The sequence below is a fragment of the Mustela nigripes genome, chromosome 9 (assembly GCF_022355385.1).
Source record: "Mustela nigripes isolate SB6536 chromosome 9, MUSNIG.SB6536, whole genome shotgun sequence".
NCBI lineage: Eukaryota > Metazoa > Chordata > Mammalia > Carnivora > Mustelidae > Mustela > Mustela nigripes.
In genome coordinates this window covers 32052592-32079369 of record NC_081565.1, presented here as the reverse complement: position 1 = coordinate 32079369, position 26778 = coordinate 32052592, and the positions used below count along the sequence as shown (strand labels likewise).

Genomic DNA, 26778 nt, shown 5'->3' with positions numbered 1-26778 from the left:
GTGATCTCAGACCAGTTCCTTAACCTCCCTCTGCCTCAGTTCCTTCACTTATGAACTGGACCCAGCCTCAGTGGCTTTGTGTAGTTAAGCAAATGACGAGATGTGACTGCTGAGAGCAGTGCTGCGCACAAAGTAGCCTCAGAGGTCAACATCCACGTCACGCTTGGGACACGGCAGAGAATCGAAGGGCTACTTTTCATGACTAAATCAATGCTCCAGGGGTGCCTGGGTGACTCAGTTGGTTAAAGCCTCTGCCTTCAGCTCAGGTCATGATCCCAGGGTCGAGGGACGGAGCCCTGAATCAGGCTCTCTGTTCAGCAGTGAGCCTGCTTCCTTCTCTCTCTGCCTACTTGTGATCTCTGTCTGTCAAATAAATAAATAAATAAAAATCTTTTAAAAAAAATCAATCAATCAATCAATGCTCCGAAGACTAGTGCTTGCTCTGGTTCGCTGATGCCCCAGCACCACCCTGGGGCTTCACCTCCCTGGCTAAGCCCTTACTACCATCCAAGACTGGCCCACTTCTAGTAACTTCCAGCAACTCCCATGCCCGCCTCACCCCCCTGTCCCCACCCTGCTCCTCACATCTCACAGCAGAGCGGAAACAGTGCTGGTCTGGGAGGCGGGTCTCACTATCTACCCCTGAGCCTCAGCTTCCCCGTCTGTAAAGCAAGGCAGCCCGGGCCCATGGAACAGATGAGCTGTGTCTAGCAATGGGCCACTTACAGAAGAAAAAGAACAAACAGTAAAAACTCAAGGTAAAACACAGGCGCCAGAAGCACTGCCAACTAAATCACTTGGAAGGACCACCTTGCAGCCTATAAACAGGTGAAATAGTAATGATGATGGCGACAGCAAGAGGCCCGACCCCACCTCCCCCCATCCCCAGTGGGGCTGGCAGGAGCCCCCCATGCCCAGCACGTGCTGGGGGGACATACGAAGAGGACCCGGGTGCAGGTCCTGCCTCACTTGCCTGCCCGTCTCTCCACCTGGGCACACCTCCCTCCCCAAGGCTCTCTTCCCTCGCCAGCTGGACAAGGCAAGTGTGAGGATCTGGCCTCCGGATTAACTGGGAAAATGTATGGGAAGTGTCTTGTGAATGATAAAGGGTTACATGAATATTTATTTGCTGCTGGCACTCTAAGTCTGTTCAATATTTCTGTGCCTACCCAGCAAAACACAGAAAGAACCATAAGACCGGTCACGCTCTCTGACACGACCTCGAGTTGTGGAACACAGCCCGAGGAACAAAACAACAGAAGAGAAAGGAACAAGGCAGAGATATCCATTATAGTGCTATTTGTAATGGCAAAACCCCAGACACGGCATGATTGTCTAACAAGAGAGGGGCTGTCAGGCCAAGCGTGAAACAGCAACAGGTAAGCAAGTCCTATCCCTTGTTGGAGACAGAAACGTCCAGCCCACATTAGGGAAGAAACTAGGAAGCAAAGGAGCTTGAATAGCCCAACAGCAAATGGGCTAAGGTTTGCCAAGTGAGTGGTGATCACTTCTCATGCTTTTTTTTTTTTTTTTTAATTGTTTCTTGCAATGTGTGCTTTGATTGGGGTGCATTGTTAATTTTTGGTTTAAAGCTGGTGAAACAGAAATTTAACATTAGACAAAAATGTAGGATGCCAACAATAACAACAGTGATTGACGGGTCTGTGTGTGGCAGGGGCGCTGCTAAACATTTTGGTCCTGGCAACGGCCCCACAGCCCCCAGTGGATGAGAAAAGCAAGGCTCAGGGAGGTGATGACTTCTAGGGGACACAGTGAGTAAGAGGAGGAGTGGGCTCACCCCCAGGAGGGCCTGATTCCAGGGCCCCTCTTAGACGACAGCTTTGCTTCCACTGTACGCTGGAGGGCAATCCCCAGCCATGTGGGTTGAAATGACCACAGGGAGTATTTTTGCTAACTCTATGGGAAGAGAGATCTGGAAAAGGAACGGGGAGGTGGGGAGCACTCGGTGGTAAGAAGTGTGCACATGGGGCCGTCCTCTGCCAGATGTGCCAGAGGAGACAAAATCAGACCACAGATGTCCTCAGGAACACGGAGGGCTTAGTAAGACTCCTAGTGGAGCTCTCTGCTCTTTGAAATGGGAGAAAAAGATTGAGAACAATACCTTGCCCGCATTCAGTTCAGAAATTGCTGCCAAGATCTGCTGCCTGGATCCATCTGTCTTAATACCCAGCTCCTTCAAGTCACCGTCGGTGAGCGTGAGGAAGGCTTCCATGTCCACCTGGAAAGAGAGAAGGGGGATTCGTTACCATCTGCTGGGTGCCACGCCTCGTTTTTTCCCACGCCTCATTTTTTCCCCCATCCACACCAGAAATATCATGATTATGAGCTATTAGTGCTTATTAGCAGTGAATTAATAATGATTTACTTTACGATAACTTTATGATGAAAATTTAGTTGAAAGGATTATGAAGGACTAATTCTCCTCAGCTCTAGCTGGGAATCCCGGGACAGGTGCACTGTGGAAAGACTCCCGACCATTGCACAAGGAAGGGGAGTCCCTGAGAGCATAATCTGGGTGGCCGGCATGCTGCAGATCCAAGGCTGCTCTTAGAAGTTTGATCCCAGGTGGCTGCCCTTGCCCAGAGATCGGAAACCGCACAGAAAATGCACATATATGGCGGGACTCAGCACGTTTCCCCCCTGAGGACCAGGGAGAGGTAAACTGTGGAAAGACAGAGTGAGCAAGTCAGCAAGCAGAAGTGATAAAGGGAAGAAGGGCTACGGAGAACCGAAGCTGAGAAGGGCTCAGAACAAGGGTATCTCAAAGCCACACGACCCTTGGCTGCTATAGGGGAAACCCTGACATTTCTGTCATCCCAGCTTGGGCCTCAGCTCCAGGCGAAGAACCAACAGGTTGCCCTGCTATGTGGCTGGTATGTTGCCGTGTCTGTCCTGCTCAGAGGCAGCAAGCTCAGCAGGCGGAGGCCGGCTCCACACACCCCAGGTCTGTCCTGGAGCCTCACTGTCAGGTGATGACAGGAGGACACAAAAGCTAACACCGTGTGAGGCACTTTCTGACTATTTGGCATAGACTCAGTCGTTTAAGCCTTTTGACATAGGGTGAAATGATTATTATCCTCTGTTGGGGGGGGATGGGGAAACTGAGGCACAGAGAGATTCAGTCCCCGAGGTCACATGACCAGTAAGTGAAAGCCAAGACTGGAACCCAGGCTGTGGGCTCCAAAGTACCTCCTCTTCTCTGAGGGGCCACACCACCCTTTGATGCTACAGCTGTAGCCACTGACCTCTCTCCTGTGGTTTCCTGGAGGCAACAGCCTCCTTGCTAATGTGACCTGATGTTCCCTAAGAATTAAGGGGTTCTGTCCCTTGTATGGGCCCTTGCAAATTAGACCCCAAAATGGTAGTCATCAGGGAGAAGTGGAAGGGAGTTGGCTGCCCATAGCCGTCTCTCCGGTCTGTGCGTGGGACCGAGCCAGGGCTGCCTGGACGCGGACAGACAGAGCCTTGATCCCCACTTGCTGCCGGGGCACCTGGCCAGGAACCTTACCTCAGTTTCCCCCCTGAAATATATGAATCCTCCTCCGACCTAACTTACTGGTGGTTGTTGGGTCTACCCAGAGGGCTTCCATAAAGCTTTGCAAACAAAATAAATTACAAAAACGTTATAGTTTTATGTAATATAATATTGTTGTCATTTAAAATAAAACTCTCACAACTTATTGAAAACCCTTAGTGCTTCACTTTAAAAGCAGGCTTGTTTTCTATTCCCTCAGAGATACTGAACAAGATTCTTAAAATTTTTTCTTTGAAACATTGGATGCATGTGGAGATAGAGGAATTTTTTTCTGAAAAATGTCCCCCATCTTGCCTTTTCTATTTTAAATAGTCATTTTACTTTCCTGGATTAAAACAACCCTGAAGCAGGCATGAGTTGGTAGGGAAGGGTCTGCTTGGACCCCAGCCCCAAGCCCTGGGAGGTGCCTCCCTACGTCACTCTGGGACTTTATGGCTCAAAAGGGGCTGAGGGCCTGAAAGAGCAGATGACATGGTTTTGACAGACACTGCCTGCCCCTGGCTGGGCCGGACACTCCCCACAGTCCCACCCCCTGCTTGTCCCCATGGCCAGCTCCTCAGCACCTCTTGCCTATGGCACCCCCCACCCTGGCCACCCTCTTCTGACTGCAATCTCCTTTCCTGTGAGTCTGCCCCTAACTCCCCCATCAACCCTGGTCTGCCATTCATACCAGAGGCCGGAGGTCTCGGGACCACGATGCACAGATCACGTTCATGTCGGCCAGGCCCTGCCCAGTCAGGCTCCACTCTCTGCCCCAGATGCACCAGCCTCATTCAGGCCCTGAACAGGCCAAAGTGCTGACGGCTCTCTGCGCATGTCTGCTTCCTCTTCCCAGACACCCTTCTACCCTGCTCCCCTCCCTCAAAGGTCAGTTTATGCTCAGCCAATGTCTCCTCTGGCCCTCATTCAAAAGACGCCCTTCCTGGGCTCCCAGAATGCTCTGGGCGTTTCTGCCATTGCTAGGGTCAGGCGCTGGTAGAGGGCCTGATAGAGGGCAGAGACCTGAGCTGTGTTTGCTGGCTGACTGAATGACCACACCAGTCAATATGCTACTACATCCCCAGATGAATGGACCTTCTCAGTCTCCGACCTCTATCAACCCTGTGGGCTACCAAACCGTCACAGCTCATTTTAGGTGGAGAGAACCAGAGACTAAATTCTCCTCACGTGAGCACTTCTGAAGGGTTAGCAGGATGAGGCAGAAACATCTGTGTCCTTTCAATATTCATGCCCTACTTTTTTTTAGTAATACTTTTTTTTTAGTAATAGAATCTTAGTTGTCAGCTAGGCATTTCCATGAAGCTAAAGAACTGTATTTCTGAGTTTCCCTTGCATATGAGTATGTCAATTGACAAACTTTTGGCTAATGAGATATAAGAAGGTTTATGGTACTTTGAGGAAGTCTCTCTTAAAAAAGGAAAGTAGGTATCATTTTGCTCTCTCCTTCCATTCTGCTGCCTGGAATGTGGAGGTAATGGCTGGAGCTCTAGCAGCCATTCTGGACTTTGAGGATGAGGGCCATATACCCTAGTGGAGCAGAGAGCTAGAAGGAGATTTGGTGACTCAACTGAACACCTTCTGTGGGAAAAATAACCTTCTATTTTGTTTAAGATACTACTACCTGGGATTTTTCAATATATATAGCTAAATCCATCCAAATACAGGTAGAGAGATGAAAATTATCAGTCTGCTCCAGTTTCAATATTGAGAGGATGAGAAAATATATTTACTTCATTCTTCTTCCAAATTCTCAACAAGGACTAAAAGCATATAAAGGGAAGACATTTTTTATGAGCCCTGGAAATGAGGGAAAAGTACTATCTGCATGCCAGGTACTTTAAGGAGTTTCTTAAGGACTGAGAAGTGCTCTGTAGCTGCAGGGATGGATGTGAAGGGGAGGGCAGGGGCAATCCATGATGTTAAAACCCGACTCTCATTAAAGCCTTCCAGGGAACACGGGATCTCTGTATGGACAGACGGCAACTCTCACACAGTGCTGTCAAGCTTCTGTGTGGTCCAGTGGGGAGCTCAGCACAGGGGGACAGCTGAGCTGGTTCGGCTAACCTCACCCCACCCGACACAAACAGAAAGCCTCCAGTCAGTGGCTCCCAGCTCTCCCCACAGGGCTGCCCCAGGCCTCAGCACCCTCCCTGACCCCAGAGGCTGTGAAGACCACAGCAACTCTGCATAGTCTCCCCTCCCTCTAAAACTCTGAAAGTGTCATATTTCATCAGGAACATATCTCAGTTCCCTATAAGGGACAGCGGCAAGAACCAGAGAACGGTGAATGAAGGTGTGCCCCCAGACATGCCGGCTCCCAAACGGGGATGCAACTAAGAACCCAGGACGAATGTTGCCTTGTGACACAGAGACATTTCAAGAAACAGAAGCACACCTTGAGATGCACACTCCAAGAGAGCGCAGAACACAGCACACAAAAGCAGGCCGCCAGCGGCGTATGGGAGAGATTTCTTGGCGATGAGAAACATCGCTGTGGAGGTTTAAAACACTGGAGAGGCAGGAAGGACCCCACTGGCTATGGCAGGAAAGCAAGGGAGGAAGAAGGCTGCTTCACTCTGTCTGCTGCTCAAGACAAAATGCTAGTTAGTCCCTGAGCAGCATCTCAAGCTTGCAGGGACAGTGAGCGAGTCTCAGGACTGCAACTGTCATGATGACCATCGTCACGGACTCGACCAGGCCCCAGAAATATTCCAAACCAGTGATTACACCAGCGGACTAGTGGGCCTACAGAGGAGTTTATGGGGCCAAAATGGTCAGTTTTTTTCAAAACCTTGAGCTATAACTCACTCACAATACAGTCCGCCCATTTGGAGTGTACGGCTCCCAAGGAATTCGTCAGTGGTACAGTGACAGTGTAACAGGACGGAGGGCAGCTACGCTTGAGGAGAACACAGGGGAAAGGATAAGCCTGTCAAATCGCCAAGCTCCACACCTGAAATTAACGCAACACCGTGTGCAACTAGACCCCAGGAAAAAAATCTTTTTAATTAAAAAAAGAAAGCAGACGATTCAGTGATTTTTTAGTATATGCCGAGTTGTGCAACCATCACGCTCAATTTTAGAACATTTTCATCACTCCCCAAAGGAACCCACACCCGTATAAGCAGTCAGTCCCCATTCTCTCCTCCCCCCACTCCTTGGCAACCACTAATTACTTTCTGTCTCTACAGATTTGCCTATTCTGGACATTTCATATAAATGGAATCACACCATATGTGGCCTTTTGTGTCTGGCTTCTTCCCTTCAGCATGTGTGTTCCAGGCTCCGCCGTGTCATAGCGTGTGTCAGCACTTTCTTCCTTTTTATGGCCGAATTATATTCCATTGTACGGCAGTAACACATCTGGCCAGTCACCAATTAGTGGGCATTTGTGCTGTTTCCCACTTGTTGGCTATTATGAATAAGGCTGCTGTGTGCAAGTTTTTGTGTGGACATATGTTTTCAGTTCTCTTAGGCCCACGCCCAGGAGTGGGATTGCTAGGTCACATGGTAATTCTATGTTTAACATTTTGAGAAACTGCCAAACGGCAGAACGGTCATTTTTTTTTTTTTTTTTTAAATGTGATTGTGAGCACAAGCAAAAGGAACTCTCCCGGATTAACACAGACATCCAACATCCAGACACTCAGCCCAGAGTCATTAGGATTTGCTTTTGACCCGCATTAGATCTAAAAGCCTGTCAGTCCATCCCCTTCAACAAAAGTGTGAGCAGGACAGACACAAACTTTACTAGCGAGAGCAGTGCACAAAATAACAAAATTCTGTTACAACAAAACAAGCCATAAGGCCCCCAGGATTTCACTGTGATGAACTGAACTAAATGTGCGGAACACAAACTCCCATTTCCTCAGCTGTCTCAGTGAAAAAGATCAATCTACACTTGCAAGATAAAAACCCATATATTTGATTTTTTTTTACGGTAATATTTGATGGACATTCAAAAATAACATTCTTACCTCTTGCTCCTCAAAAATGGGCTGATATTTCTCAAGTGACAATTTCTTAAGGATTCCAGTCAGTTCATCTTTGAGAGGGAAAGATGTGAAAAGATATTTTAGAATTTGGCAAAATGCATCAGAACAGTGGTCTTCAAACTCATAAAGCAGTGGCAACCTTATCTCAAATAAATGTCACAAGAAACTCCCAACACGGAAAGCAGATCAAAGCTCAGCTTGTAGGGATGCAGCTGGGGGCGGGTCCAAGCCACTTGTCAGCCACGCCTCCCCTCAGGGCACGCCCCTGGCATCTCCCCAACCCCAAACCCAAAGTGGGAGGGGGCCAGGTGACCCTCCAACGGCTGCCATCTCCACGCTTTTGGGGTTCTAGCTGCTGGGACTAAAACTCCACTTTCTGTCCAAGAACAGCTTTTAATTATGATTTCTTGACTGCTGGTAGCCGCACCTGCAGCAAACGCTAATGCCAGCAAGTTGTCAGCGAGGCGGAGGAGAAACTTAAGAGAACAAGCAGGTGGCTTCAGACCAGAACTGGAGTTTGGCTCAGTGTGAGGAGGCTGTGGGCTCCCCGAAGGAAGGATGGATACATCTGAGTGGAAGAGATGCCAGAAGGCCACAGAGCAGGGGAAAACAGAAAATTTTGGATAGTAAGATTTCAGAGCAGGGAGGGTGAAGAAAGGAGACAAAAATAGCATCGGTGGGGGGCAGGGGGTGGCTTGAGAAAATATTCATTCACCCATTTGATGGTGATTTACTAGACTAGGCTCTAGGGACTCAACAGAGACCAAAACAGGTAAGCAGGCTGCCAGGCCAAAGGCGATGAGGACGAATGAAGCAGGGTAGGGGTAGATGACAGAATGGGAGAACGTTGTTTATTATAGAGTGTGGTTAGTGAAGTGTTCCTTTATAAGGTACCATTTGAGCAGTAAATGAAGGAGTTAACTGTGTAACACCAAGGAAAAGATCAGCAGGCAGTATTCAGGCAGCAGGAAGAGCAAGTGCAAAGGTCCTGGGGCCATGGGTGCAATTCACAGAAGAGTGGACAGGAGGTTAGGAGGCCTGAGTTCATTTTTTAACTCATTCATTCTACAGCAGCTACCAACATGCCTACTACATGCTGGGAGTCCAAGGATGGAAAGGTCTGTGCTGTGAAGGAGCTCAGTGTGGCTGGGGAGATAAAATGAAGAGGCTGATGCACCATCAGGCACTCTACTTTGCACACGGATAACCCATTTGCTCTTTACAACAACCACACAAGTGCCATCCCATCATCGTCCCCATTTACAGATGAGGAAATAAGGTGTCAAAAGGTGGGCTACCACGTCTTGGATGAGATCGTACTGCTGGTCCATGGCAAAGCAGGAATTCACACTGAGTGGTCCAGCTCTTTGGCCTGCACTGCACACCCCAGCCCTTCCACCATGTCTCTCACTGGTGACAAGTGCTGTGACAAGGGATATCAATAAGGGGATCTGGGGATGGGGGAGCTGCTGACCAGCCTGAAGGACTGGAAAAGGCTTCACAGGAGAGTGCCACTGAGCTAGGATGGACGAGAGGAAGCAAGTCCCAGCCCGTACAGAAGCCACTGACAGTTTCATGACGCCAACACTTTGCTTCTGCTGTTCCCTCCACAGACACAGCCTTTCCCCATAGTAGTGTGCTGCTTAGGTGGCTAACAGCTGGCTCCCTGAGGGAAATGCATGTGTGTACGGAGGTAGCCATGTAAGTTTATTGCAGATTTTACTGAGGGACACATGTAAGGGACATATAGCACCCAATTTACATTACAGTAATACGCCATACAGCATTGGTTCTTACAAATTCTGTATCGCCAATGCTTGCAGCATCTCAGGCACCTCACTGAATGCTCGCACTGATTTTTGCCCTCCTCTTAGTCCAGAGCCAAGCACTACAGTCCCAACACAGGTGTTGCAGGACTGTTTCATTTACAGGAACATGGAAGATGAGACGGAACAGTGAGGATGCATATAGGACCTTCATGGGATCAATCCACTCTGTGAGGTAATGGTTTTAAAATCCTGAAAGACTGTTTTCTCAATTTTTTGTGCAAGTCACACATTTAACTTTCTCCAACATTGTCTAGATGATGTCAGAGGCTCTAGGACACAGCAAACCAAACCCTGACTGGTGTGGCTGTTTGCTGACATCATGGAGTCAATGCCCCCTGCTGGCTGATTTCAAGCCACCAGCATAACCCGTGTTCCTGAAAGTGGAACTGGGAAGGGGATGTGCATAGTGGCGTCTCGTTATATAGCATTTTCTACTGCATAAAGAGCACAGACGTTCGTAAAATTAAAGTTAATAATATATTTTGTTTTAAATACCATGTATTTTTAATTTAATTAGTGTAATTATGTAAATACATGTAATTTGACTTTTTGGGGCTTCTTTCATATGTGTTTTTATATAGATTTACATATCTATATATTATGTTTTTTTCTTTATATAATATATATACATATATTTTTATTATACAGGTATTATATATAATACACACACACACATAGGTATTGTTGCTTTGTTGTAATTTGACTTTTAATAGCTGTGTTTAATCACTGGCTTGTACATTTCCTATAAATTCGATGACTGACTCTGGTCCACAACTGCCCCGCCTCTCCTCAGCCCTCTGGCCTGAAGGCCTGCTCTTCGGTGAAGCCCGGCTATCCCGTGCTCTGCTGCTAACCCAGATTGGCTCCCATCTGTGTCACAATCCTATACTGCTCTTCTGTCGCCTGCACCCAAATCCCCAGCCAGACTGTGAGCCATCCTAACACCCAGACAGGTGACGTCACCCAGTGCCCAAGCTTCTCCCCTCCCCAGAGAGGGAGTCTCGAGAGGGCAGCTGGTGGAAAGATGGGGCAGGACAAAGGCTTGCGTGTAGTCTGCAACTAAGGCCACATTTCCCACACAAATGTCTGGGGGCTGGGTTGCCACTCTGTCCTGTGACAATCTCATGGCCACAGGACAAAGGTCCTGCTGCCTCAGGACACAGGAACTCTGGAAGAGAAAACCAGGCTTTCTACACCAGAGAAATTAATCCAAAAAGAAACTGCTATCAGGTCCTCTTTTGTTTCTATCATGACTAGGGCTTTGCAAACCTTTTTAAATGAAGAGGGAGAGGGAAAAGAATAGGCATGGGCAGTGCATTCAGATATCCACGGTCTCAACAATGTTTTGCAGAAAGGTGGGGTATGAGTACCTAACTGAACCTCTAGGAGTTAGAATTCCTAAAAGTGTCCAAGGTTGGAGAATTCATGAGTGGAGAACCCAACCCTCCAGGTAGAAAACACAGCTGGGGAGGAATGGGGTTGCTAGTGACTCTGAAGTGGTTACAAATGAAGCCATTAGAGATCACACAACAATAAAAGCAGCCCCCAAACAAAGAGGATGCCAACAGCAGCATGCATTAATTAGCTCGGTCCAGACCACAGCCAGTGCGGCTGGTTTCAGCTTATCACCTGCTGGGCAGAGCACGCTCAGCCCCGTCCTCCCTGTAGCCCGGTGCCCTCGTGTGAGCGGGAGGCCCTCCAACACCTGAGACTTCTCTATCTTCTCCGACACACTACTTGATCTGCCCCGGCCTGCACTCCATCTCTCACCAAAGCTCCACTCCCCTCCCTCCCACCTCGACCCCCTCATCCCAGGAACCACCAGAAGGCAGTTTAAAGGACAGGATTCTTCATCTCCCTTTGTCTTTTTTCTCTTCCTATCTTTATCTGGGGCCTTGCAGCCGGGCCTCCACTCCATCATCCTTTCTGCATTAAACCACAGGAGGGGGCGTACATCATGTGCCCAGGTTCTAAAGTTGTCCTGGTTGCAGGGGACAGCTACTGCCTCTGCTTGCCCACCATCCATGCCCTCCTCCTTCTGAAAATGGCACTGTGACTCTCCTTTGAGGAGCCACTTCTCTCCGAGTCTGCAGGGCAGACCCTGACCCCAGCTACAGAGACAGACAAGAGACCTGCGCCTGACCAATGAGCACATTCCACTGGCACAGACACACAGTCAAGGATGGACAAATGACCCGTCACTGTAAAAAGAGCCAAGGCAGGCCAGTGACATTCACCCCAGGATTTTGCTGGACCTGCTCAGAAGTTAGCACGCTTTCTGCTGGTGTGGCCAAGTTAGCAGGGAAAATGAGTAAGCTTGAAGTTCCTAAGGGACAACTTGGCCACCACTGAGATGAGAGAGCCTACCTGAGATATGGAGAAAAACATGCCCAAGATACCTGGATCAGCACATGCCTGAAGCACACCCTCGACACTTCTGCTTGATGAGCCAACCGATTTTACTTAAACCGGTTTGAGCGGACACTGCATTACTTGAAAATGACAGAATTCTGATTTGCACAAGGTTCAGGGCAAGGTCCATAAGTGGTATTGGAAAAGCATGTCTACAAGTGTGTGTTTGGGTATGTCCACAAAACTCACCTACACTGAAGCACTAGCTGAGGGAGCTTACCATACCAGGAAAGATAAAAATACAAGGTGGGATCAGGGAAGAAAGGGGATAGGAATTTTTGTTGGAAATTTTCAAGGCCCGACTTAGGATGGCTATCGCATCAAGAGCACCTGCAGGTCCCAGTGGCAAAAAGAGGAAAGGGCGGCATTTTAGGACCTTGGCGGACTCACCCTCATCTGTGATGGTGCCGCTGCTGGAGCCCCCACTGCTCTTGGACTGCCGATGGGAAGAGGAGGAGGACACTGAGGACTCGGCCGCGTGCCCTTTGGGTGAAGGGGAGGGCGTGAGCGTAGGCGAGGTGCTCTTGGAGGGAGTGGAAGTTCCAGACGGAGGCCTTTTGCTCGTCTCCAGCTTCTGCTGAAAAGAATAAGACAAATATGTAAGCCGTCACCTGGAGGGTGGAGTGATGAAAACAGACACCCAGCAGGGAGCACGGGTGCTGTCTGACTCAGCAAGGAATCCAACCAGGATCTAACCAATCTAACTATGAAATCCACTTCAAAACACAGGCAAAGCAGAAACAGTATTGTCAGAACAGTCGTGGGAAAATCCTCCCCTGGGGCAGAAAGGCGGGGTTGGGGGGGGGGGAGTAGGAGGGACCAAGAGGCCCCTGAGGAGCCTGGATCCTGTGTGCTAGTCCTGCCTGTACGCTACCAGGATCGAGTCCTTGGCCAAGTCCTTTTCCTTCCCAGCCAACCCAGCTCTAGACAGAGGTGTGGCTTATCACTACACGAAGTCCCTTTCTGCTCCGGACGTCCCTTCATCTCACCCAGTCACTGCCAACCTTCCACCAAAGAATAATCACTTTTCCCTTCTTTGTATGTGGGTCCTTTAGCTTTTAAAAAAGTACCTTTTTATTTTTAAATAATTTTAGACTTATAGAAGAGTTAAAAGATAGAACAGAGCATCCCTGTGTACTCATCAGCCAGCTCCCCCTGATGTTAACAGCTTCCGTAACTAGAGCACATCATCAAAATGATGAATTTAACAGTCACGCAATACTATTAGCTAATTGATGGACTTCACCCGGATTTCACTGGTGGTTCCACTTAATGTCCTGATTCTGGTCCAGGATCCCAAGTTGCACTGACTTTTCACATCTGTTTGATGTCCTCCAATCTGTGACAGCTCAGTCTTTCCTTGTTTTTCATGACCTTGACACTGTCGAAGAGTTGAAGAGTTTGTAGAGTATCCCTTGGTTTGGGGCTCTTTTCTCATAATTAGATTTGCTTATAGATTTGGGGGCTAATGACCCCAGAGGTAATGAGCCATTCTTACTGCATCACACCAGGAGTCTCAAAGTACCCATTTCTTATTACTGATAATGTTGACCTTCATCACTTAGTTAAGGTGGTGTCTGTCTGGTTTCTCCATGAAGTTGCTAACTTTTCCCTTTAAAATTAACAAATATTTGGGGGGAAGGAGGGTAGATATTGAGCTAAATACCTTGTTGCTCCCAGTAATGTTAGCATTTTTCAGTTGCTCTTACCTGCAGCGATTACTACCGTGACATTCTAATGATATGAGATCTGCTATTTCCTTTACCTTTCACATTTATTATTTTGAATTTTGTAATTAAGAGTTGCTCATTTTCCCATTTATTCAGTTATTTACTTCTTATTGGTATGGGCTCATGGATATTAATGTTATTCTCTGGGCTATAATCTAGTAACTATTGCTATTTATTTTATGGTGATTCAAAGTGTTCCAGTTTTGGCCACTGAGATCTTTCAGGTTGGCTCCTATGTCCTTTCAACATGCCCACCTTTTAAAAATTCTTTCTTTTTAAGGGCATCCCCTTAATTTCTGACACCATAAAAAGCTTTAGGCTCATCTTATATTTTCATTGACTCAGCACTGAAATAAACCACTTCTCCAAGGCCGTGATCCCTTTCCTTAGAGAGTGGTATTTAGAAACCAAAATCTGGGTACTAGGTTGGTCGTGGCTACTGGGATGTCACTGCTGGTAGGTCCACTCAGCAGACAGAGCAAGGAAATAAAGTACACTGAGCCATGTATACACATATCCACACTTACTCCTGTATCAATCTGTATACATATATATACACACACATATTTATAGACACACATTCATGCTGATTCATACTGACACCTCTGACAACAGTCCAACAACCATGAGGTTTGTTGTAGCATTTCCCCTTCAATTTGATCTCTGACAGTTAAAAAGGGGACTCATTATATTTACCTATTTGATCAACCCTACTATAAAGTGAATATGTATACAAAAAGTACGTGTAAAGGGCGCCTGGGTGGCTCAGTGGGTTAAGCCGCTGCCTTCGGCTCAGGTCATGATCTCAGGGTCCTGGGATCGAGGCCCACGTCGGGCTCTCTGCTCAGCAGGAAGCCTGCTTCCTCCTCTCTCTGCCTGCCTCTCTGCCTGCTTGTGATCTCTCTCTCTCTCTCTGTGAAATAAATAAATAAAATCTTTAAAAAAAAAAAAGTACATGTAAAGTGGCTTTAGAATTTAAACCATACCCCTACAAGAAAAATATTTATCAACTAGAGTGCAGTGTATAGTTATTTGTCTTTATTTGGCCTTATCATATCTACTCGACAATTTCCCCCCAACCCTACCTCCCAAAGTGTGGTTATGTCAGTCATTTGTAATACAGTTACATCTCTTGTCATGGTCTGCATTCCATCTTTGGTTCCTGGTTCATACTGTTTTTTAAAATTTGCATATAGAAGAAATAATTCAGCCGTGTACAATTCTCTGGGTTTTGAGAAATGCCGAGTTGTGTACCATAGAAGAACAGTTCCATCACCTCCAAAAATCCCTTGTCCTGTCCTTTTCTAGTCAACCTGCCCCTCACCCCAACCCACAGAAATAAAGGATCCCTAAGGTTCCATCTCTAAGGCTTTGTCTTTCTAAAACATTGCATAAGTGAAACTATACAATATGCAGATTTTTGGGGGCTGCCTTGAAGATTTACTCAAGTTACTGCATGTGTTGACAGTGTGTTCCTTTCCACTGCTGAGCGGTGTCCCATTGCATGGACATACCACAGTTAATTTATCCACTTACCTGTTGACGACATGTCTCCAGTTTGGCCTATTATGGAGAAAACTGCTAGAAACATTCATAAACAGATTTTGGCATGAACAGTTTTTGAAAATGCATTTGGGTTAATACCTAGGAGGGAGAGAGCCAGTTCGTACGTTAAGTGCATATTTAGTTTTATAAGAAACCGCCAAACATTTTCAAGGTGGCTGTGCTGTTTTGCATTCCTACTGCCATCTGAGTTCCAGTGGGTCCATATGCTCACCAACACTTACATCTTTATATTTTTATTTTTAATTTTAGCCAGCCTAATAGGTGTATAGTGCTATGTTGCTGTGGTTTTAATTTGCATTCTCCCCAATAGCTAGTGTTCAACATTTTCCCATATGTTTGTTTACTATTTGTTTATTTTTGATGAAGTATCCATTTTGCGTATTTTTTATAATTTGTTGGTTGTTTTATTGTTGCGTTAAAAAAATTTTTTTCTAAAGTAGGTTACATGGCCAGTGTGGAGCCCAACGCGGGCTTGAACTCATGATCCTGAGATCAAGACCTGAGTTGACATATAACAGACTGAGCCATCCAGGTGCCCCTCTTACTGTTGAGTTTTAAGAGTTATTTATTCAGTAGTTTAAGTAGGATACGGCGAGGCATCTTCTTTTTTATCTTAATCATAGTGTTTTCCGAACTTCCTGGATCTGTGATTTGGCATTTATCATTAATTTGGGGAAATTTTCAGGCACTATTTTAAGATATTCTTTCTATCCTACCATTCTCTTTCTCTCTTTGTCTTTAGGGATTCTTATTACTTGTATGTGAGAATACGTGATATTATCCCATAACTTTTTTGTTGTTCTTGTTCTTGTTTTTTAACTTCTTTTTTTCTTTGTGTTTCAGTTTGGGTGATTTCTTTTACCCTGTCTTCCACTTCATGGACTCTTTCTTTGGTGGTGTCAAGCATACTGAAGAGCCCATCAAAGGCCTGCCTATCTCTGCTACCTGTTTTCTATTTCTAGAGTTTTCACTTGATTCTTTCTTAGAACTTCTATCTATCTGCTGAAATAGCTGGATGATCTTCTATGCTCAAATTTTCCATTAGAGCCTTTAACAACTGTAGTTTTTAAAAATTCACTGCCAGGTAATTCCAACACCTGTGTCATATCTGAGTCAGATTCTGATGACTGCTGTGTTTCTTGGGAGTGCAGCTTTTCATGCCTTTTTGTACTCCTTGTACTTTTTGGTAAAGTTAGACATCTTGACTCTCCTGATAAGCCTTTACTGCTCCTTATGACTACATCCCAGAGTGGAACAAGAATCCTTCTCTTAGATTTTTGAAAGATTTTGTCATTTAGTTGCCTATATTGTTAATAAATTCTGCTTTTTTATAAAGAAGGACATTCAAGTACAGCTTCTGATAAGGCAGGAGATAATTAGTATATCCCAACTAAACAGACCTATCCCAGTCAATGCAAAGAAAAATGATACTCTGACCTTCTGGGCGGCATCATTTGGTGGGGGTAGGGGTGGGAAACAGACAAATACACTTATTTGGGATGCTCTGAAATATCTGAACTTCTCCCTATATTCCCAGTCAGTATAGCAGACTGATTGTGTTAATAGTGTCATCTCAACTCCTCCTATGTAACCCTGTGAGTTCTCCTGTAGTGGGCATGCTGACTTGCTTAAACAACCTGATTGGTTTTCAACTCCTGCCTTTGGCTGTTGTCATGAGAACATATCTAAGTTTGCTGTGGGCACACATAGCTCAGTTATCCTGATCACCCTCCCAACAGCCAAATGTATAAGTGATACCCCCAGATCAGATAGCTAAGTTCACACTGAAATACTGACCCACAGGTTCATGAGCTAAATGCTTTTTGTTTTAAACCATTAAGCTTTAGGGTAGGAATGGAGAGGCAACATACTCAGTGGGACTTTGGGCTAAATGCTTTTTGTTATAAACCATTAAGCTTTAGGGGGCGCCTGGGTGGCTCAGTGGTTAAGCCGCTGCCTTCGGCTCAGGTCATGATCTCGGGGTCCTGGGATCGAGTCCCGCATCGGGCTCTCTGCTCAGCAGGGAGCCTGCTTCCCTCTCTCTCTCTCTCTGCCTGCCTCTCCATCTACTTGTGATTTCTCTCTGTCAAATAAATAAAATCTTAAAGAAAACAAAAACAAAAACAAAAAACCATTAAGCTTTAGGGTAGGAATGGAGAGGCAACATACTCAGTGGGACTTTGGGCTCCCAGAGGTCTGGGGAGCACTGATGCACGCTCTGACTTCCCCAATTCTGTGTCTCCTCAGGTTCACTTCAGGCTGATTCGTGAAGATGCCAGAAGCCATGCCTTGAGAATATTCCACCATTATTGTGGTGCTTGTCTTCAGCCAAGTTCAAAAATCAGTTTCAGGAGGCTCCTATTTTGAATACTGATTTCTAATCCTTCCTAGGGAGTCTTTGACAAGTACTTCATGTCTCCATTTTGCTGCTTGGAGCCTTTGACAGAAAGCCCACTCCTTGTGTCCTTTGATTTAGGACACAAATCCTGAATTTTTAGACAGCTCCCCAAGCATACTGCTGGAGTATCAGGCGATCACAGAACTAGATAGTTTCCCCCATTTGTTTCCTAAATGCATCTTTTCATACACTCTCCTTTGATCGGAATATACTTGTATATAGATTACATGTAATAGATGCCGCCAAGTGAGACAAGAGTTAACTTATAATTTAGATGCCTACCTATTTTGAACACCAGTTAAAGGAAAGGAAGCTAACAATATCTAACACATCATAAGATCACCCAAATAGAAACAGAAAAATTTAAACAACAGAGAAGAGGAAATTTATATCAAAACCCAGACTAGAAGACTTACTTTGGTTAGTAGCTCTGAGTTTCCTAGCAGCAAAGACAAAAAGAGAACTATAATAATTATATAATTCTTTTTATCTGAAGAAAGAAAATATATGACAGGATCAGTAGAGACATTTTTCTAGAGCAGAATTCTAAAGGGAATTAATTACACAGACCCCTATCACACATAAAATTTTTCAATATAATGGAAAATATGCTAATGCATAGGGAAAAACTTTTTCTGGAACTATATTATAAAGGGAACCTAATTATATAAATCTGATTGCAAAAGGGACCTTGAAAAACCAAAAGTTATATAGCCAACAGTGGAGGGCAGAAAATGAAGACTATTTCTCATACATCCATTAGAACAGCATCTCTGGAGGCACTTCTGGGCAAGGGCCCAGGGGTGAGGCTTTCAGGTGATCCAACTTTTCTCAGGGAAAAGCTCAGGACGTCTAAAACATATGAAGAGCAGGACAGTGCTTGGACGTGGGGTCCTCTCAGAGGATAAAATGGGCTACACTGAACCACTGGAGGGGGGCACCTGGCGGGCCACCTGGTAGAGGAGCCAATTTATACTCAACCACCAGGAACCCACACTTGGGTGGAGAGTTGGCTCACGCCAGTAACCAACTCAGGTGGAGCGGACAGATTCTAATTATACTAAAAAACTTCCCACTCCAGAGAGACATTTGCGGTTTCCTGTCCTTTGCAAACTCCATACAGAGACTAACAATGTGTTGAGCACTCTTGGGCTGTGTCCATGGGGGAATGGTGCAGAGAGGTGAGGCTCCAACTCTGTCCTGTCTTCCAACCTTGCTTTAGTTCTTCCCCTCTGGAAGGCTTCACCCTGGAGCAGTCTCGCCCTGCCCCACCCCTGTCCCCTTCATGTGGCTCTTCATCCTTCAGACCCTCTGTAGGTGTCACTGCTGCCCTCAAGCCTGGGGAGTGGCCCCCATCTGTGCCCCCACAGCATCCCCCTCCTCACTGCCAGAGTCCGCAGTGAAAGTCTGAAAGCAGTCCCCCACCCGGTTCACTGCCGCACCCCTACTGCTAGCAGCTCTAGGCACAAAGCAGCCACCCCAGACCGGTGTCAAGTAGAGGAATATGGTGGGAGCCCAACTAAACCCTCTGGTCATGTGAGCAGTTACAGCTGCCGCAGCCTCGCTGAGTGCCAGGGCCCCCCTCAAAATGCTCCAGCATGGGGCTGAGATCTGACCCTAGGCGTCTTCTCCTGATCACACCCTCTACACTTCTTGGCTCTAAGCTATGACCCAGTGTACACAGTGTAAGGCTGAATGAGGCACCCGGAGAGGCCCTGCAGATCAGGTGGGACGCCCATGTGCAGAGGGCTGAGGGCACAGGGTAGGACCCCAGAGATTGCAGGTATGATCCGGCCCTCCCCAGAAAGCCCGGGAGCAGCCGGCCGCAAGGGGTCTGTCTTGAGTCCTGTCCCAGAACTGCGGCACTGCCCGTGTCCCCCCAGCATGTGGGCCATGTGAGGACAGAACCTATGAGTGTAATAGGAGGAGACAGAGGCAGAACACGCACCTTGCCGCTGGGACCGCCACCACCTGCGGGGGAGACTGGGAGTTCAGACGAGCTGGACCCTGGTGCTGGCCCAGCGGGACTTGACTGGTGGCTGGGCTTTTGCTCCGATAAACCAGCTGCTTTTTTCCTCTGGGCAGCGATTTGGGACAGGACACTGTCTATGCTGCCACCTGAGGAAAGAGGAACAGACGTGACTGCCAGGGGTCCAGGGCCCGGCAACAGGGGTCTGGTGGACTTCGAGTGCTGATCTTGCAGAGCTGGAAATGCCTTTCCCAGACTCCTCCTTGACCCCATGTGTCTGCGGGCTGGGGTTGACCCCAAGAGGACTGTGCATGAAAATCAAAGGTGGCAAGAACCCAGGGGCGGCCACCATGCTCTGAAGGCCTCGCGGTGAGGTGCTGAAGGAGGCAATGTGGGTAAGATCAGCTTGTCCTCACTTTCCCTGGGCCACAGCCAGCTGGAGCCAGCCTCCCGCAGGTACAGATGCCCGGCCCAGCCGCCCATGGCAGCCCCCGTGCTAGTGTGTGCCCTCCGACCCCCCACTTTCCAGAGCTGTGTCAAAAACTTCCTCACCGCAATACTCAGAGTGGACAACGATGTTCCCTCTCCCAGTTGCCCCAAAACCCACTAGCAAGCTCGATTATGAGAGGAAAGGGGAAGGGGATAATGCCTAGGGCTAGAGAGGATCTGAGAGAGAGCACCGACCACCGACGTCAGGAAGGTGGCAGCCAGGTGCTGCGTGTGGCTGTGAATATTCATGCATGTATGAAAGTGCCATTCTGGAGGGCAAAAGGCAATGCTGTGAATTCACTGGAGACTCCTTGAGCCACAGCGGGGAGGAAGACAGGGTGTGGGCAGTTGTTCCTGGGACCATCCACGGAGCAAGCGCGGGGGGCCGCCCACACCCGCAGCCCCACGGGACCCTCCTGCCTCCCCTGAGTGGCCCTGCCTGGTACCCACCTGAGCGGTTATGCAGCTCCCCGCCATGCCTGCTCGAGCCCCCTACCCCGCTGGAGCCACCTGAGGAATGAGGTGAGTGGTTGAAGTTTCCAGAATTGGCAGGAGAGGTGGGGCTTCTGGAGAGAGATGGAAATTTAACAGGCCTGACAGGAGTCTGCAAGAATAAGGTGGGTGCTGTGGTTAGGGTCTGTTGCTCCCTCCTCTGGGCACACACGATCACAGCAGGGAGGGACCCGGATCCCCTGGCTCACCCTAGCTGATGCCTGAGCCCAACACACCTCTGCCAACCAGTGCTCAGCGCGCCAGGCATCCCCTGAGAAGTGAGTTTACCTCTAGCTGCTGACAACCAGACCACCAACTCAGGCTGAGCCCCTGTGGTGTCAGTCCCCGAATCACCCCACTTTCAGCATCACTCAACCCCCTCCCCCCACAGCACAGACTAGATGCTAGCTGTCCCTGCTCATTCCCTCCAGGGGCCAGGCTCTCACTCTCCTGCTAGAGACTTGCTGTTGCAATAGTCCCAGGAGGCAGCTGCGAGCAAGGCTCACCCCATTTTACAGAGAGATGGAGGTTCTCAGTTCTTTCAGTCCCTCAACACAATGGCAGCGCAGGGTCCTAAATCGTCACTCTTGGTCTGCCATTTACTGATTCTATGGTGTGGCACCTACATGCAAGGGATAATCTCCTCAGGAGAGGGACTGCCTCAGGACATTACAGAGACACCCCAAGGCCCACGGAGTCACAAGCCACCATGGGCAAAAAAGCTAGACGTCACACTCCTTGTGAGTATAAGAAAATAGCAGCAGTGCATATAGTTGCCTCCTAGTGTTTGCTCCTGGTCATCGACCTGAACAATGATATCATGTGGAAGTTGGTTTGAAACCAAGAACCTAACTCCCCTTCCTGGCCCAGGCCACAGAGCTGGGTGCGCTATGGCAGGTTACTTGCCCTCTCCAGGTCTCAGTCTCCTCATCTACTAAAGGGAAGGTTGGATTAGATCAGGTCTTCAGGCTGTGCTCTATGGAGCTCCGGGGATCCAGAGAAAAGGCAGAAAAGAGGGGGGCCCCCCAACTTCCATTCCCTTCACACCATATTTTAATCTGTTTATAAAGTAAGTCCCGTTGTAGGATTCATGAGACAAAAGGATAACACTCATTTAAAAGAAAACAAAACCTTCGACCTTGCTGGATTAGCAGGTCAGAGGTCCCTTCTGCCCACGGCACAACCCAACTTCAGGGAGCAGTGAGTGAGGATCACAGCCAGGCGACTTACAGCATCGGTGCTCCCACCAGCCACGCCCACGGGGGCACCCCTGCCAGCTCTCTGGGGCAGCACAGTCTTCACGGGCTCTGCCTTCCCACTGTGACATGTCCGGGACCGATCGGAGCTCCACAGCTCAAAACTGGAAGGGGGTAAGAAAGGGGGGATGACTGCCTTCAGCTTGTCACTCGGGAGTCTGGGGAAGGGGGCTCCATTGCGAAGCTGAAAAAGACAGGCTGTGGGTTAGACAAGCCCCAGTGGGGCTCTTCATGGAACTCTCCAGGTTTCTCCCGCTTCTCAGAGAATGGCCCCTGCATCTACCCCCTCACCCCTCCCAACACACAACCTGCCGGAAACCCATGCGGTATCCTCTGCTCGCCTCCCAGCAACCGAGCAATACCCTCCTTTACTCTGCTCCCGTCCCCAGCTTCTTGTGTCCATGATAGCAGCTAGAATGGAGACAGAGGGGATGGGGAGATGGGGGGGGGCAGGGGATGCTGAGTGTGCTGTGACAGGGACCCCTGAGGGGCTGGGGAAAAGGGCACTGCAGGTCCAGGGAGCAGAATGCAGCAGGGCCCAGCAGCCAGAGGGGCAGGACGGAGGGGAGAGCTGGGGGTCTCAGGAGGAAGGGGCAGGGCACGGCAGGGGGACCACGAGGCCCAGACAGGCTCTCTGTGAGCCCAGCAAAGACTCCCTTCCCCATCCCGCCACACCCTTCCTACTCCAGCCACACCTCCCACTGCTGACATTTTTAACTGTAATTTTATATTTTGAAAATGTGATTTAGGGTTAGTATAAAATCCACACAATGATGAGTGGTGGATTGTCAAGGAAAAGCATTCACACAGTCCACACTAACTTTAATTAAGAAAAGACAGTGGACTTGGTGCCAGATGGTGCTTTGCAGGGAAGGGCATCCCACAGCTAAACCTGCCTCAGGAGCTGGGCACGCGTGCATCTCCACTAGGACGACTGCAAACGCCCACTCGGCAGGGCTCCCTGGCCATCCTCCATCTGCCCAGGGGCAGCCCAGCACGCCGGCACCTTCCACCAGGCATTAGGAGGTGGGATGGGGAAGCGCCACGGCAGGTGGCGGCTGGGCAACCTGGGTCCCACCCTGGCTTCCCCGAGCTCTTCTGAGAGTCTGTGAACAGGGCTGTCCCGTCAGGACCTCAGTAACCTCAACCTGCAATGAGGGTCGGACGAGAAGTGGACTAGGGATGCACCCGGTTGCAACGCGCTCACCCCTCAAAAGGCATTTTCACTCCTTGAGGTCAGAGTCTAAATTGTTGCAAACTTTCTGGAAGGCATGACAATGCCCACTGACCACTGACCCAGAAATCCTATTTCTAGAGGTTTATCCCCAAGGAAACAGTCAGGCAAGCAGGGGAAACTGAGGCATAAGAATATTCATCAGATCTGTGAAAACAACAACTAAAACCCCAAAGTCCATCAGGTGAGCCCTCACTGGTCTGTGAGGCACAGTCCCATGACGAGCGTCGTATCATGCGGCTACTCTACGTGCTGTGGCTAACGAGTGTTTAATGGCATGCGACAGACGGTCAGACGAACTGTTAGTTAGGTCAGGCTCAGCACAGCATAGGGAAGAGAACAGTGCCGACCTCCCAGGAATGCAGGGGAGGCTGAATGGGCAAACATATGTTAAGTGCTCCTAATGGTGGCCGGCCCTTAGTAAGAGCTGTGAGACGTATTTGCCGCTGTCATATAGGGACGCCATATACTCGTAGAGGCTAAAATACGGCTAGAAAAATACTCAAAAGATACAAAGCACAAAATGTCGTCATGATCCTGTGTATCATCAAAGGTGATTTTATGTTTCTTCTTTATACTCAACTGCATCTTCCAAAATCTTGGCAACAGCCCTTCTCATACAAAAGTAACTGCTGTTGTTTAATGAGATTAGCAAGTGTGAGGCAGCACAAGTGCCCACCTTGGTAAACTGGTCTAGAGACAGGGATTCATACCTATCGCACAGCAGGACAAGGCTGAAAGAGCAGATCCCTCTGCATTGGGCTCCAGGTGCCACCGGTCCCTGAGGCAGCTGAGGCCCTCACTGGGGAAGCTTCTGCTCCCTTCTCCTCTCCAATACTGCCCTCTCCTGGTCAGCCTTCAGATTAGGGTCCTAGAGCTAAATGGACTTCAGTTTAACCCCAACCAGGAGGGTCTCATTTCAAACAGAAGCACATGAGGTCCAGAGAGGGGAAGTCACAAGTCCAAGGTCACACAGCAGATAACTGTGAGCTCCTTCTGGGCCAGGCGCTATGCTAAGAACTTCCTGGGGATAAACTTATTCAAACAACCATGAGGAATAGCGTCCCTTATGTCAGAGACTGCCAGCCGTCCCCCAGTACCCGTCTTCCACATCTTCCTCAGTAGACACCCCTGACACTATGATGAGACACAGCCACCTGGAACGGAGACTGCATTTCCCAGCCTCCTGTGCAGCGACTCCCACGTGACTGCATGCTGGCCGACCTGACATAAGCAGAAGTGGCATGTGGGTTCTCAGGAAACTTTAAAGGCACGTGGTATGTGCCCGCAGCCGCTTGTCTCTCCCCTCATCTCTCCTGCTGGCTTGAATGGCCACAGCTCTGGCAGCCGTCTAGGTAACAGAAGCCAAGTATGGGTAGAAGGAAGCATGTCCCTAATTCCATGGGTCAACGTACCAGTCCTGAGCTGCACTTGAGAAAAATAAGCTGCTGTCTCGTCTATGCCACTGTCATTTGAGGACTTTCTGGTACTCATAGCCAAAACTAATCCTGACCCACCTCTAGTTCACAGATGAAGAGACAGAGGCCTCTCGGGCTGCAAGCACAGCCTCCTCCATGACTCCTGACTCCCCACAACCAAATTAGTGAGTCCAATGTCCCCCATCAAGTCCTACCATTCAAAGCCCTGTCCTTAGTGCTGCCTCCCTGCAAACACCATCAGGGCTGACATCTGGCCACTGAGCACCAGCACAGACTTACCCATGGCTTCTGGCTGGCATCTGTTCCCCACCCCCTCAGTGCCAGAGCTGTGACCAGGGTCACACGTTTTGATATCAACCCCATCTGTGACCACCACAAAGACAGACACATGTCTATATCCAGCCTCGTAAATCAATCAACTCATGACTAGTAGAGACCTGAAATGCTTTTAGAAAAGCCCCACACTCACCATGGTGGTCAATAACACATCTTCTTTGTCTCCTCTCGTGCTCCCAGGACCTGAGAGACAAATGGAAATTTCCTGAAATGATCCCCCCTCCAACTCCAAACGGGTTCACGGCATGAGGAAGAGTGACAAGGTCAGCATTCATCCTGGAAAACCAACTCTCCTGAGTGATTTAATATTTAATAATAATTGGTATTCAATATCTGAACAGAAGGAAAATATTTAAAAGGTATCTCTTGAAGCATGTTTTCAGCTTTTCCATAAACCACTGCCATGCGGGTCAGACAGTGGAGGACCCAGCTCAATAGTCTGTCTCAAACAGCGCTGCTGAAGGAGCTCGTCTAGGGGCTGGGAGTCTGGTAGAAGGGATGTGATTTAATCAACTGTCCAATCAGTGTGGGATTCTCCTTTGATCCCCTGGCAAAGTCATCCAATCTGTTGAACATCTCCAGCGGTGGGAAGTCCATTACCTACCCCACAAGCCCCCACCAGATAACTCATTCTATTTTAAAACCTTCCAATGCTAGAGACCAATCATCCTGGACAGGTGGGGAAAGCACCTATCAGAGGCAAGGGACAGGCAGGGCCTGGCCTCTGGTCCCTCAGCAGGGTGTGTGGGACCGAGGCCAGGGACTCTCACCACCACCATCCCCACTCTACCATGCTGACTGCACTGGTGTCCCTGCTTCTCAGTCCTTCCCCAGACCAGCCACTCTGCTCCTGTGTCACATCCCAATAAGCATCTCCCCTCTGACATCAGCCCAGGAGACAGGACAAAAGGCAGAGAATTTGGGTCTGACCATTCTGAGAATTCTACAGCACATGCAGTGTTTTCTTACCATTCTCTTTCATGGTAGGGGCGACAGCCTGAAGCCCCAGGCGACTTAGCTTATCCTGGGGGGATGCCCGCATCGTGGAGTCCAGTGCTGACTCTGGCTCATCACAGAAAGGCAAAGGCTGGTTGCTGGAGAGCCCACGGGGCAGGGTCTGCGTCAGTTTGAGCTTCCGGAACCGATTGGACATTCGGTTCCACCAGGACTGCCAAGGAAATGCAGAGCAGAGGTCGTGCTCCAGGAACACCCAGCCTGGGGGTGGGGACTACACTTTACACAGGCTTCCCCTCTGCTCCCCGGGCGCATGACAAGTTCTCCCCACCCCACCCAGATGGGGTGCCCACTTGCTCGGAGTCTTATAGTGAGTCGGGGACAGACAGATGGACAAGAGGTGATGCCAAACACGGTAATATCAGTCACTGTGTAACCTCCTCTCCCAATTCCTGTGTGAGTGAGAGATGTCAGTGGACACTGCAAGGCCTGGGGCACCTGCTCCAGCAGCTGACGTCCCCCCACTGAGAGAGGGGGGACCTGTACCACCCCCCACTGAGAGAGGGGACCGGTACCACCACCCCCCCCAGGGTGTCCCATAACCCTGGGACACACCGGGAGGGGAGGCCAGGAGGGCGCGGCCACGGCGGCAGCGAGGACGGGGCTGCAGGGACCTCTGCGAATGACAGCAAGAGGAAGACCTGGGGCTTGCGTGAGCGATGCACAGGCACAGGGGGCCAAGCATGCAGATCATGGAGGTGCCAGAACCCCAGACAGGATGGCGGAGAGGAAGGTGGATTTCAGGCAAGTAGAGAAGATGGGGAGCATGGGAAATTCAAAGAAGAATACTCGGCTCGCAGTTAGCAATGAGTAACTGGAGGTCATTCTGGAATTTCCAGAAAGCGACAGATGCAGGCCCATGGGCAGCGGGGAGACCGGAGAACAGCACCAGCAGCAGTATCCCACGTGCAGATACAGACGCCGCACACACATGGCCTGGGAGGAGAGGCATTTGGATCTCCCCCCATATCTGCCATGCTCACTGCTCACCCCCAGTTTACTTCCTGCTCCTGCTGGGCCGCCCTCACCCTAGCTGAAACCAGCCCGGCGTCAGTAGGAAGCG

General features: G+C 48.9%; 1 protein-coding gene across 2 annotated transcripts in view; it reads right to left on the bottom strand.

The window, feature by feature from the left end:
- Positions 1 to 26778, bottom strand: part of ANKS6 (ankyrin repeat and sterile alpha motif domain containing 6) — a 49347-nt gene that overhangs the window by 10478 nt on the left and 12091 nt on the right. The window contains exons 7-14 of one of the 2 annotated variants that reach the window (XM_059411209.1): positions 25671 to 25869; positions 24835 to 24884; positions 21667 to 21876; positions 20395 to 20548; positions 19435 to 19604; positions 12183 to 12369; positions 7534 to 7601; positions 2123 to 2239 (exon numbers count right to left, since the gene is read on the bottom strand). In XM_059411209.1, coding sequence (XP_059267192.1) covers positions 2123 to 2239; positions 7534 to 7601; positions 12183 to 12369; positions 19435 to 19604; positions 20395 to 20548; positions 21667 to 21876; positions 24835 to 24884; positions 25671 to 25869 — 1155 coding nt within the window. The remainder of the gene's footprint in view (positions 1 to 2122; positions 2240 to 7533; positions 7602 to 12182; positions 12370 to 19434; positions 19605 to 20394; positions 20549 to 21666; positions 21877 to 24834; positions 24885 to 25670; positions 25870 to 26778) is intronic. The other variant, XM_059411210.1, reaches the window with a different exon arrangement.